The sequence below is a fragment of the Phaseolus vulgaris genome, chromosome 9 (assembly GCF_000499845.2).
Source record: "Phaseolus vulgaris cultivar G19833 chromosome 9, P. vulgaris v2.0, whole genome shotgun sequence".
NCBI lineage: Eukaryota > Viridiplantae > Streptophyta > Magnoliopsida > Fabales > Fabaceae > Phaseolus > Phaseolus vulgaris.
Window position 1 is genome coordinate 21,160,434 of NC_023751.2, and position 12,751 is coordinate 21,173,184.

Sequence of the window (12,751 nt, forward strand, 5' to 3'; positions counted from 1 at the left end):
TTATATATTATATATTTAGGTAAGTTGAATTTGACAATTTTTTTTGTTATGTTGCAGTTAATTGGAGAAAGAGTAATTTTGTTGTTAATTAAATAAATTGAAAATTGTCCTGATAATTAATTGAATGAATTTGAGATGATTAAATTGAAACAATATTGTATTAATTGATTGAGATGTTATAATATTATTGTACAGGATAGTTTATTTAGAGGTGAGAGAAAGAAAAAAGAAAAAAAATATTTTTTAGAAGGTGTGATTAGCTGTAGAGAGTATAAGTATAAGAATTGTTGGTTTGTTAATAAATAATGAAGACATTGATTGAGGAATGAATGGGTAATGCGTTGGTATAAAAGGTTTGTGAAACTTATAAAAAAGGAAAACATTAAACAGTTATTAATTTTGTATTAGTAATTAATTAATTAATTAAATTTATGTTTTAGGTTTGGAAGAGGGATAAAAATGGAAAGGGTTTTGGTGGAGGGGGAAAAGCTGTAATGGAAGCGGTGAGGAAGAAGAAGAAGAAGAAGAAGAAGAAGCGGTGAGAAGGAGAGTGTAACCTAAGCACAACCCACGCACACAAACACAGACACGGTGACGCCGTTACTTGCAAGTGGCAGTAGCATGCATAGACGGAGAAACGGAACATAAAGGTGCCGTTGCTATCCAGAGAGAAGAAAACTGCATATAGCAATAGAGAACAGAGAGAAGAGAGGAGGAAGAGGTTGTCCTTTACAGACTGTAGTTACTTGGTCGCCCCCACCAACCAACACTCTCCACCTCATCCTTCCCCTTTCATATTTTTCTTTCTTTCTTTTATTTATAAATAAAATAAAAAATAAAAAATAAAAAATAAAAAGTAAAAAAGATCTGTTGTGTAATAATAATTAAAATAAAAACGAAACCCTACTACTGGTAGTACACTAGACTACAGTTTCTCTCTGCTCTTCTTCCTCCACCCATCATCCAATGTTAATGTTGTTGATGTTAACTTGATACCCCTAGGGTTCCTCTTTCTCTCTCTACCCCTTTCTCTTACTTCTCTTACTCTCTTCTCTGTAGATGAATAATTAAGGTGTCTCTGTCCCTTTTTCTCTTTCTCTTTCTCTTTTTCTGCTTCCATCCACATTCACTCCGATGACTTCCCCACCCAACCTCTTCATCTCGCTTCTTCTTCTTCTTCTTCTCTTCTTCACTATCTTCTCCGCTTCTTCATCCGCCTCACTCCCGGAGCTCCGATCTCTCATGGAATTCAAGAAAGGGATAACTCAAGATCCGCACAACCTTCTAGACTCCTGGTCTCCGGCGGCGGTGGCCGAGGCCGCCGCCGCCTGTCCTACTACCTGGCAGGGCGTTGTTTGCGACGAGGAGTCCGGCAACGTCACCGGAATCGTCCTCGACCGCCTCCGCCTCGGCGGTGAGCTCAAGTTCCACACTCTCCTCGACCTCAGGATGCTCAGAAACCTCTCGCTCTCCGGCAACGACTTCACCGGAAGGTTGCCTCCCTCCCTGGGGTCGCTCTCCTCGCTGCAGCATTTGGATCTTTCGCAGAACAAGTTCTACGGCCCCATTCCCGCGCGGATCAACGACCTTTGGGGTCTCAATTACCTCAATTTGTCCAACAACCAGTTCAAGGGTGGCTTCCCCAGTGGCCTCTCCAACCTTCAGCAGCTCAGAGTTCTCGATTTGCATGCCAACGCTCTCTGGGCCGAAATTGGGGACGTCCTCTCTACCCTCCGGAATGTGGAGCGTGTCGATTTGAGTCTTAACCAGTTCTTTGGCGGACTTTCCCTCACAGTGGAGAATGTTTCTGGATTGGCCAACACAGTGCATTTTCTTAACCTCAGTCACAACAACTTGAACGGTCACTTCTTTATGAACTCCACCATTGGCCTGTTTCGCAACTTGCAAGTTTTGGACTTGAGTAATAATTCCATCACCGGGGAACTTCCTTCTTTTGGCTCGTTACCCACACTTCGCGTTCTTAGGCTTCCCCGGAACCAATTGTTTGGCTCCGTGCCCGAGGAATTGTTGCAGACTTCAGTGCCGCTGGAAGAATTGGATCTTAGCGTCAACGGGTTTACCGGTAACTAAATCTCTTTCAAGTTTTTTATGGAGGCAGAACTGCCACTGTTTAAAGCTCTGGTTATGGGAATCAGATTCTTGAAAATTTGTTATTTTAATATTTTTTTTTTGTTACATTCCGCCCTCTTACTGCTTCAACCTAAAGGGGAAACCGGGAAGGTGAAAGTTGCGCGGGTGTGCATTTGATTGGGTGTTTTGTGTGCATGCACATGCAGTGTTGTAATGTTAGATGTAGGAAAGGTGCATGCCTGAGAACCGCTTAGAATTTATTTTGCCAAAGCGGTCGCTGGCTGTGAGCGGAATGGGAAAGATGTTTTAATGAAAGTTCAGGAGTTCTGTTTTGCATGTGCTTAAATGGAAACCATGATGCATGCAGCTAAATCGATGTGTTTTTGTCAATAGGGAGAGAGAAGGGAGGTCTGGTAGGAGATGGGAACAGAGAGAGAGGGAGAATATGATGGAAAAGGAATGGTGCTTAAGTCCAATACATTTCTTTTTATGAAACATTCTTAATGGATGGTCCTCCTTACCCTCCAGTAAGGAACTATTGGTTTGACATCTCTGCATCTTATGATTCCTGGTATTTAGCTCATTTGTTTATCACATTTTCTAGTGCAGTGATGATCTATGGTTGTAGAATTCGTATGCTATATTTTCTCTCTCTCTCTCTCTCTCTATGAATTTATAGTGTTTACTCTTGGCTTTTGCAAGCGGCTTTATTCTACTGACAATATCATTTAAAGCTTCTGTTTTTTCATTTTACAATTGAATTTACTTGTTTCAAGTTATATACCAATTTGGTCCCACGGTTGTCGAGCAATTTTGTTTGAGTCTCTTTTAATTAAGTATATAAATGACAATTTATCATGGTTTATGAAGAATTTGAGAGAAATAAGACAGTAAACTCAGTACTCTGTTAATTAATTTACATTTCTTTGCTTGTGTACAGGCTCAATCGCTGTAATCAACTCTACAAGTTTAAATATTTTGAATCTTTCATCCAATAGTTTATCAGGATCCTTGCCAACTTCGTTGAGAAGATGTACTGTCATTGACATCAGCAGGAATATGTTATCTGGTGACATTTCTGTTATACAGAACTGGGAAGCCCCCCTGGAGGTTATTAATCTGAGTTCAAACAAGCTGTCAGGATCCTTGCCTCCTACTTTAGGAACCTATTCAAAATTGTTTACCGTTGACTTAAGTTTAAATGAGCTCAACGGATCCATTCCACGAGGTTTAGTTACTTCATCATCAGTGACAAGACTGAATCTTTCTGGAAATCAACTTACAGGGCAACTTCTGCTTCAAGGTTCAGGAGCCAGTGAGTTACTCCTTATGCCTCCTTATCAACCAATGGAGTATCTTGATGTATCTAATAACTCCTTAGAAGGTGCCTTGCCTTCTGAGATAGATAGGATGAGTGTGCTCAAACTGCTGAATGTGGCTAGGAATGAGTTTTCTGGACCGCTGCCAAATGAGTTGAACAAACTTCTTTATTTGGAGTACCTTGATTTGTCTAACAACAAATTTTCTGGAAATATTCCTGACAAGCTTTCATCCAGCTTAACTGTATTTAACGTGTCCAATAATGATCTATCTGGTCGAGTTCCTGAAAATTTGCGGCAGTTCTCTCCTTCATCCTTTCGCCCAGGAAATGGAAAGTTAATGTTACCAAATGATTCTCCTGAGACTTCTTCTGTGCCCGATAACATTCCCGATAACCGTAGACATCATAGTTCAAAGGGTAATATCAGGATAGCCATTATTCTTGCCTCCGTGGGTGCTGCTGTTATGATTGCTTTTGTTTTATTAGCTTATCATCGAACACAACTAAAAGAATTTCATGGAAGAAGTGAGTTCACTGGGCAAAATACCAGAAGAGATGTCAAGTTAGGAGGACTTTCTAGGTCTTCCCTCTTTAAGTTCAATACAAATGTTCAACCCCCAACAACTTCATTGAGCTTTTCAAATGACCACCTTCTGACTTCCAATTCGAGGTCACTCTCTGGTGGACAGTCAGAGTTTGTCACTGAAATTTCTGAGCATGGCTTGCCTCAGGGAATGGTGGCTACCAGTTCAGCATCTGTGAATCTTAATTTGATGGATAACCCTCCCACTTCATCTGGAAGGAAGTCTTCTCCTGGTTCTCCATTGTCGTCCTCACCCCGTTTCATAGAGACCTGTGAAAAGCCAGTGATGTTGGATGTTTACTCACCAGATCGGTTGGCTGGGGAATTGTTTTTCCTGGATTCTTCCCTAGCATTCACTGCAGAGGAATTATCTCGAGCCCCAGCTGAAGTTCTTGGCAGAAGTAGCCATGGCACTTTATATAAAGCAACTTTGGACAGTGGTCATATGTTGACTGTAAAGTGGTTACGGGTGGGATTGGTGAAACATAAAAAGGAATTTGCTAGAGAAGTTAAAAGGATTGGTTCTATGAGGCATCCAAACATTGTCCCATTACTAGCATACTATTGGGGGCCTAGGGAACAAGAAAGGCTTCTTTTAGCTGACTATATACACGGGGACAACTTGGCCCTTCATCTCTATGGTAATAGTTTGCTTTTATGTCAACATATCTCACTTCCATCCCTTACATTCTCAATTGTGTGCCTTTTTCATGGATATTTTTCTTTGCTTGCGTTTGTTAGACAGAACTTGGGTGTAGTACTTTAGGTGCTTTTAGTGTTCTTTGTTTATCAAAATTGGAGTTTTACCTCAGTGTCCGTGCAATAAAGGTTGACATTTCTGATTGCCATTGATTGACTTGGTGAAGCTTAAATTTTAATTAGAGAACATCAAAACTCAATAGCACTTAAGATGTAGCACTGAAGTTTTGTTGTATCCTTATACCTAAGCATCCAATGAAGAAATATTTCCTGAACTTGTGTATAAGAATCATTACGTGGATTTTGTGGCCTTGACTTTCATTGCGTCTTCAGGCTGCTCCGGGTGTAGATATCATATAGCTTGTTCAAATTGGACCTGACTATAAAGTTTTTTTCATTGCGTCTTCAGGCTGCTCCGGGTGCAGATATCATATAGCTTGTTCAAATTGGACCTGACTATAAAGTCTTGTTTTTTTTTCATTTGAAATAAAAAAAAATGTTAAACAGCACGGTGCTGCCTTCAATCTTATCTGCCATCTGTCAATTTTCACCACCTTCTCCCAATAGCTGGCAGACAAAGGCTCATCTCGGATAGTGGTTTGAAACTCTTGCTGTTGTACAGGCTCCATGTCTACTTCTAGGTGTGTTGTAGAGTTTTCCATGGCTATTCTAGGTGTATTGTAGAGTTTCAGCCTTCAGGTCTGTCTGTCTAAATGTTGGGGGTATTTTTTTGTCATTGTATCTTTGAAGTACAGCTTGTCAAACAGTTAGCAACATTAAAGCTCTCGAATTCTCTACTAAGGATTTTTTTTATACATAAGCTTTTTGTTAGTTGAATGTAATATCAATGTATCTGTTTGCATTACAGAGAGCACACCCCGGAGGTACTCCCCATTATCATTCACCCAGAGAATAAGAGTTGCTGTTGATGTTGCACGATGTCTTCTATACCTTCATGACCGAGGACTTCCCCATGGAAATCTGAAGCCCACAAATATAGTGTTAGCAGGCCCTGATTTCAATGCTCGTCTTACTGACTATGGTCTGCACCGGCTGATGACACCGGCTGGAATTGCAGAGCAGATACTCAATCTTGGAGCACTTGGATACCGTGCCCCCGAACTTGTTACTGCATCCAAACCGGTTCCATCCTTCAAGGCAGATGTGTATGCTCTTGGTGTGATCCTAATGGAATTGTTGACAAGAAAAAGTGCAGGTGACATAATATCAGGGCAGTCAGGTGCTGTTGATCTTACAGATTGGGTTAGGCTGTGTGAGCGAGAAGGAAGGGTAATGGACTGTATTGACAGAGACATTGCAGGTGGGGAAGAATCCTCCAAAGAGATGGATGAACTGCTTGCAATATCTCTCAGGTGTATTCTCCCTGTAAATGAGAGGCCTAACATCAGACAAGTTTTTGACGATCTGTGTTCAATATCCGTTTGAAATTTTTGTACATGCGTCTGGGAATTAGTTTTTTATTTTTGGTTCCTCGACCCATTATTGTTATTTTCTCATTCTTTGTATCCATCTTGTCTCTCCTCTTAATTGGTTTCTCGCCTTATTTTGGGCTGATCATTATATTCTTTTCTCCTATTTTTCTCTTTTATTAGAAAAACAAAACAGTATTTCTTGTAAAGCGACAATCATTGATTAATCGACAGTGTTTGTGTTTTGATTTGAAACGGAGATGTTTTTCAATTCTTTTCAGTGTGAACTCCACTTTTTTTGTACCTTTTCTTTTGTGTCTTCTCGCTGAAGCCGTCGAAAAGTGAATATTCCTTGTTACACTCTTTCCGTCGATTGGATAATGGTTAATCAGCCATTTCCTGACAAATACGGTCGAACAGGTAAGTTTTGTCTTTATTTATTTGATCTCAAGAATCATCGCCATGTGCAGTTGGTTATGTAAAGTCTTGGGTGACAATTTCAGGAATTCAGTTTTCAATTGCGTATGTTTTCTTTGGACCATAATTTACGCATATTGCAGTCAATCACGCGTAATTCAAACACTTTTGAGAGAATATATATTCAAATTTTCTAACAATCATTGATAAAAAAACGGTAGTCAAAATAGATTAGTACTAGTATTTGGTCTTAACTTAGTAGACTATAATATAGGTTTAATAGACTTTTTGGTCCGTTTATTCAATGTAATATCTGAGTTTTTTTTTTCTTTTCAATTCAGTCCCTATTTTATTTAAATAGAGTCAATATGGTCCATTCATTTAAATTAGTATCGACACCATTCGTGTAAATAATGACGTGACATTGTAAATATTTAATGTAATTTTTCTTTTTCAGAAGTTATCTAATGTGGCATGTGTTTGTCATTTGCATCTTCACTCTTCCACCCATGTCAGACGTACAACCACCACCATCGACGCCTAATAATGTCTGATTGGAGTGAAACTAGATTGCAATCTTAAGATGAAATTTGGTTGCAAATGATGATTTGTTCACCTCTTTGGAAAGGGTTTTACCCCATCCAAACAAGAGGGACCCAGATCTATATAATCCAAGTTAAGAAGAATTATACTCATACTTAAATGCCCCTTTTCAATTAAGTTTCTTCATTAAACTAAATTAACGAGGAGGCATTATTTAATTACATTGGAACCAACAGTTTCATTACAACCAACAAAATGCTGCAAAAACCACCATTTCTATCCCAATAAAGTCTTGAATGTTAAGATAAACTAGTATCAAAATTCTATGTGTGATCCTTTCTTTCTTTTTCTTATTCTTATGTAACATTATTTTCATAAAATATTCTTCTCATAAAAGGACAAATTTTTTTTTTAAGTCAAAAAGACTTTTAAAAGAATAATTCAACCCCTTATTGTAATTGTATAACAATATATAACTTAATTTTAATTTATAAAAAACTTATTTTATTTTTTCAACTTCTTTTTATCTCGTACACATGTTTTATAGACATATACTTTTTATAAAACTAAATTTGAATAAAACTCAAATATACAGAAGAACTTCTCCATCTAATCTAATGGCTTGACATTGTTGAGCTGAAACTAACCTAATTAAGCTTCATGAAGAATAGTCACATCCGTAGAATTGGAGTTCAATGTGTGATGTTTCCTTCAGACTTCAGTCTCTCTTCTTGTTGGATGAAATATGCCTGCAACATTTCTGCTGTGGTACACATGTGAGGAAACTGTCATCCTCTGATACAATTTCTAAGTTCTAACAATGAAAGTGGTCCATTGGTCAAAGACAACTCACAGAATAAAACTCCAATAAATTTTGCCAAACTAGCTATCACAATTTGTCTTCAACTTAGCAGTTTGGTCCATTTTATACAAGACTGTTTTAGTATGTTCCGGCTATTTTTGGACTTCAAATTTAGGTTAAGGATAGATATTGGCCTAGAGTTTGTCTTTTTTTAATCTTTTGGACTTTGGAAGAACATAGGTTATAGAAGAAAACCTGTTTCTATTCTATCTTTTATACTTCTAATTGAAGAAACCAGGCTCCTAAACTTACAAACTCAGCAGATCACATCTAATTGATACTAAATTTTAATAGCTAAACTTATACTTTCAACACATAAATTTGAAAATAAATGAAATAAAAGTATCAATATATACAAATCACATAATATAATATTATATGGGCTTATCTTACTAATCCACATTGGGTATTTCTTTTAGTACATCCATACATTCTTAATGGGTTGAAAAAAAAAATTAAATTGCATCATTTGGAAATATAGTTTGAATTGTAGAATTCAAAACTATAAAAAATATTAATTCAGAATTATATTATGAATTATATAATTTAAAGGATATTTATGTCTAATTTAGAAAGTATTTCGGATTATATAATTTAAATGGATCAAGTAATCCGGAAAAGCATTTTAAATTGTACAATTTATAATATGTTTTTATTTTATATTATTCGAAAAGACATTTTGGATTAATCTAAAATACATTTTTGAAATTTAATATTCTAGAATACATTATGGATTATATAACTCAAAAATATGAAAATATATTATGAATTACATAATTTAAAATACATTTTTGAATTACCGAATTTGGAAATGCATTTCAAATTACATAATCTAAAAATATATTCTTATTACATAATTCAAAATTCTAAAAATGTATTACATTTTTGGATTAATCCAAAAATGTATTTCTAAATCTAAAAATATATTTTGGATTATGAATCAAAACATGTTTTTAAATCTCACAATACGAAAATCTAAAGTATGGGTATTTTAGGTCCAGGAAGAAACCATAAGTAGCAAAAAGTAATTGTCATCCACATATTTATCCTTGAAGATATTTTTTGCACCAAAACGTACAGACGACATTTATTTTGGGCCAAAAATATGAAATAGCCCATTTGGTCAGTTTTTTACTATAAGGTTTAGGTTTGTTTTTTTTTCCTGCACCCCCACAATTTTATAAATTCTGAAATTGGCTTTGACCTTTTTATTTGAAAAAGTGCATCGTGGTTACCGGAAATAGGGATCTGGTAGTGTGCTACGGATTCATCAATCCAGAATTGAATTAATTTTTTTTTTCGGATGAAGGGTGTTTTGGAAGCAATTTTTGCATAAATTATTTATTTTCGGATTGTTGAATCCAGAAGCCTAATTCTGTTATGGATTGGTGGATCTGGAATGTTTTTTTTTGGAATTATGGATTTCTGAATCCGGAATGCATATTCCTGTGATTGGTGGATCTGGAATGCTTTTTTTGAATGATGGATTTTTAAATGTGAAATGCATGTTTTGAATTATGGATTGGTGGGTTCGAAATTTTACCAAAAGTGCCAATCCAAATTTTTTCCAAATTCCATAATCCATAATGCAAAAAAATAAATACAGTTCAAGTGTATTTTAGGGTTTTTAAAAAATAATAGAGACAGGTTGATCTTTATATAACATTGTGGGGGTAAAGGATGAAAAATATAGGGGTGTAGGAAGAAATTTTCTAAGGTTTACTATTATGGTCATATCGACGTGTTTTTCTTAACTTTTTAAACTGTATCCTTTATTTTAAACAAACTAATGATCAACAAACTCTTAATTTCCTTTTAATTCTTAAAGAAATGAGTTATTAATTGATTAGTCTATCTTAATCCATAATTCTAATAAATACAATATTTTTCTCACATTTTATTTTCTTACAATTTCTTTCTGCACCATATGAACATGAATGTAATTTGTCAATGAAATGACGAAAATATCAATATAAAATGATGAAAATAACCTTAAATAAAAGGGAGTGCGGATAAAACATACTTTTCAGATTTCTTTTTCATAATACATTTTTGGATTTAAATTTCTGAAATACATTTTTGATTTAGCAATTATATTATTTTATAACTTCTAAAGCTATCCAAGGTTAACTTTAAAGTATGTATTATCAGTTTTAGAATTTGGCTTATATGTCTTCTGTTCTTATCGGATTGGATTAGATGTCTTCTGTTCTTATCGGATTGGATGTGGTGCCTTTCAAGGTGTGTGTTTTGAGTTGATGACGAAGATCAATTGAGGATTGTCAAGCTTTATCACCAAAAGTCGAGTGGTGATCCACCTGTAGAAAACTCTTTAATACTCAAGTCAGTACAAATAAATTGATATCAAAATAATGAGTGAATATCAAGTATTAAATGAATGAAAGGTCTCTCTAAAAAGTTTGTATTTATAAATATAAGAGTCTCTTATATATCATTATAACCGTATAAATAGGATGCCAAATTATATATATATATATATATTTTAAGTAGTTATGATCATTTATTCTAAATCTACAAGTGATTAATAGTAAATAATATTACTAGTCCTACTTTTACGAAAATAAATAATAAGAGTTTGGTTTCTTTGGACCGGGATATATTCATGATATTATCTCGATATCACTACCCATATTTCTTGGCTCGGATAGTATATTCCTTTTCTCACATCTTATTATTTAGTTTTAGGGTTCCTTAAATTTAAAATATTTCCTTTTTTTATCCATAAATTGTTTCTATTATGGAAAGTTGATTTTGTGGACAATAGATAAGTGAAATAACAATGGCAACAGCTTACAAAAGTAAAAAGGATGAATTAGTGTTCAAATGTTATTTATTAATTAATCTATTAAAACACAATTGAATAGACTAAATTACCTAATTTAATATATTAAACTTAGTTTAATCCATTAAATTGCTACTTGATGTTTATCAAAATTCACAAAAAAACATTTAACAAAAAAATTGATTTATCATAGATCAATGCCTAGAAGTTTGAATTCTCCTTCTCTTATTAAGGAAAACAGATTTACGAGAAAAAATCATAGTGGAAAAGTGCAAATAAGGTGATGTTGTTTTAAATCCTTGTTTTACATTAAGGTACTTCTTGATATAAGGGATTATGTGAAGGAGTTTTGCGTGCTCCATAAGTTTCTTGTTACATTAAGTACTTCTTGATATTGATATTAGGGATTAAAATAATTCTTGTTATTTTTCGTAATTTGTGTGTACGTGTTTGTGAACGTTTGAAAGTCTAGTAGAAGCAAGATCTTTTTTATTAGGAATCTGCATGAGTGGAAAATTGAAATTTATCTTGAAACTTTGATAAAAAAAAATAATTCTAATTGATGTTTTAAAATTTAAAATAATTTATTGATTTTACAATCTCATTACTTTCAATCTTGTAAAAAGAAAAAAGTTACCTTGCTAAGAAAAATAATTTATTTAACAAAAAAAATTCCTTAAATTTTTTGAAAAATTTAAGGTGATTTATTTATCCTGTTGAACCAACTTATATCATGGAGTATGAATCATTCAAAGCCATATTGATTCAATAAAAATGTTGTCATTTTCTCCCAACAACAAGTAATCTTGCTAATTATTAAATAAAAATTAATTTTAAAAATAAAAATAATTAATCAATATATTGATAAAATTAAATATTATTTTAAAACTTAAAAACAATATATTAATTAATTATTTTTGTCTCTCAAATTAATTATTATTTCATGATTTTTTAATAATATTGTGTCAATTAAAATGTAAGTTGAATTAAGACCTACGACTTGATTTAAGGAAACCATGAAATTAAATTATTTTTATTAAACAATTAAAATAATTATATTATTTTTATTTTTAATTAAACATCGTTGTTATATTATTTTTATTAAATAATTGAAATATTTGTTTAGATTAAATTATTAATTTTGGAAGAGGAGTAATAGTATAAAAAGAGGACGGTTAAAGAAGCAATGTTTCTAATTGGAATTTTTCCTTTCGTTTTCTTTATGTATTACTTTTTCCTACTTAATTATTTTTGTTTAAATTTTTTCTCAGTTTCTGATCTTGTGATGATATGAACACCTATGCATGCTTTATACATCTATCCCCTTTTAATGAGTTATTAGCCTTTTTAGGCTCGTTTATGTAGTTAAGTTTTTTTAACTTTGTTTGTAAGTTTTTTTTTTATAAATCCTTAGGATATTGGACGAACTTCGTCATAAGTCCTCCAAGAAGAGAAAAATAAAAAAAATTAAATTAAATTAAATTCTCTATAATAAGAATTAGCTTATGCATATTTTTTTTTAAAAAATAGAGAATCTATACATGAGTACACAAATTAGTTATTGGATAATTTAATATTAAGTTAATGAAAAACTAATTTCATTTTTCATTTTTTATTTTTCTCGTCCAGAAGAAACTTATGGATAAACTTAATAAACTCTAAATCAAACCATAACTTTTAGGTAACACATTTTTAAACATACCTTACTACTTATACTTAAAAAAAGGTATGTAATAGGTACATAAGCTAGTGATACCTTAGTTGATGCCAATATTCTAGTCCTTGAGTTGTATTGATGATGCTATAGTCGATAATATCAAACTTTTTTGTTATAAAGCATATCAAACTTTAATAAAGACATGCTTGATAACGCTCTAATCAAAATTAATTAAGATCAAGTTGAGAACGTCTTGATCGAAGTATGATGGAGATCAAGCTCAAGAGGACATGGAGGCCAATCAACAAGATCAAGACGAGGTGGAGGCACAAATAGAAGACACCC

General features: G+C 33.6%; 1 protein-coding gene across 1 annotated transcript; it reads left to right on the forward strand.

Moving 5' to 3' along the window:
• The first annotated feature begins 748 nt into the window (after positions 1–748).
• On the forward strand, positions 749–6,379 carry LOC137820446 (probable inactive receptor kinase At5g10020). Its single transcript, XM_068624547.1, has 3 exons — positions 749–2,083; positions 3,032–4,636; positions 5,563–6,379. The coding sequence occupies exons 1-3, from the start codon at positions 1,135–1,137 to the stop codon at positions 6,138–6,140; spliced, it is 3,132 nt and encodes a 1,043-aa protein (XP_068480648.1). The 5' UTR covers positions 749–1,134; the 3' UTR covers positions 6,141–6,379.
• Positions 6,380–12,751: the final 6,372 nt, after the last annotated feature.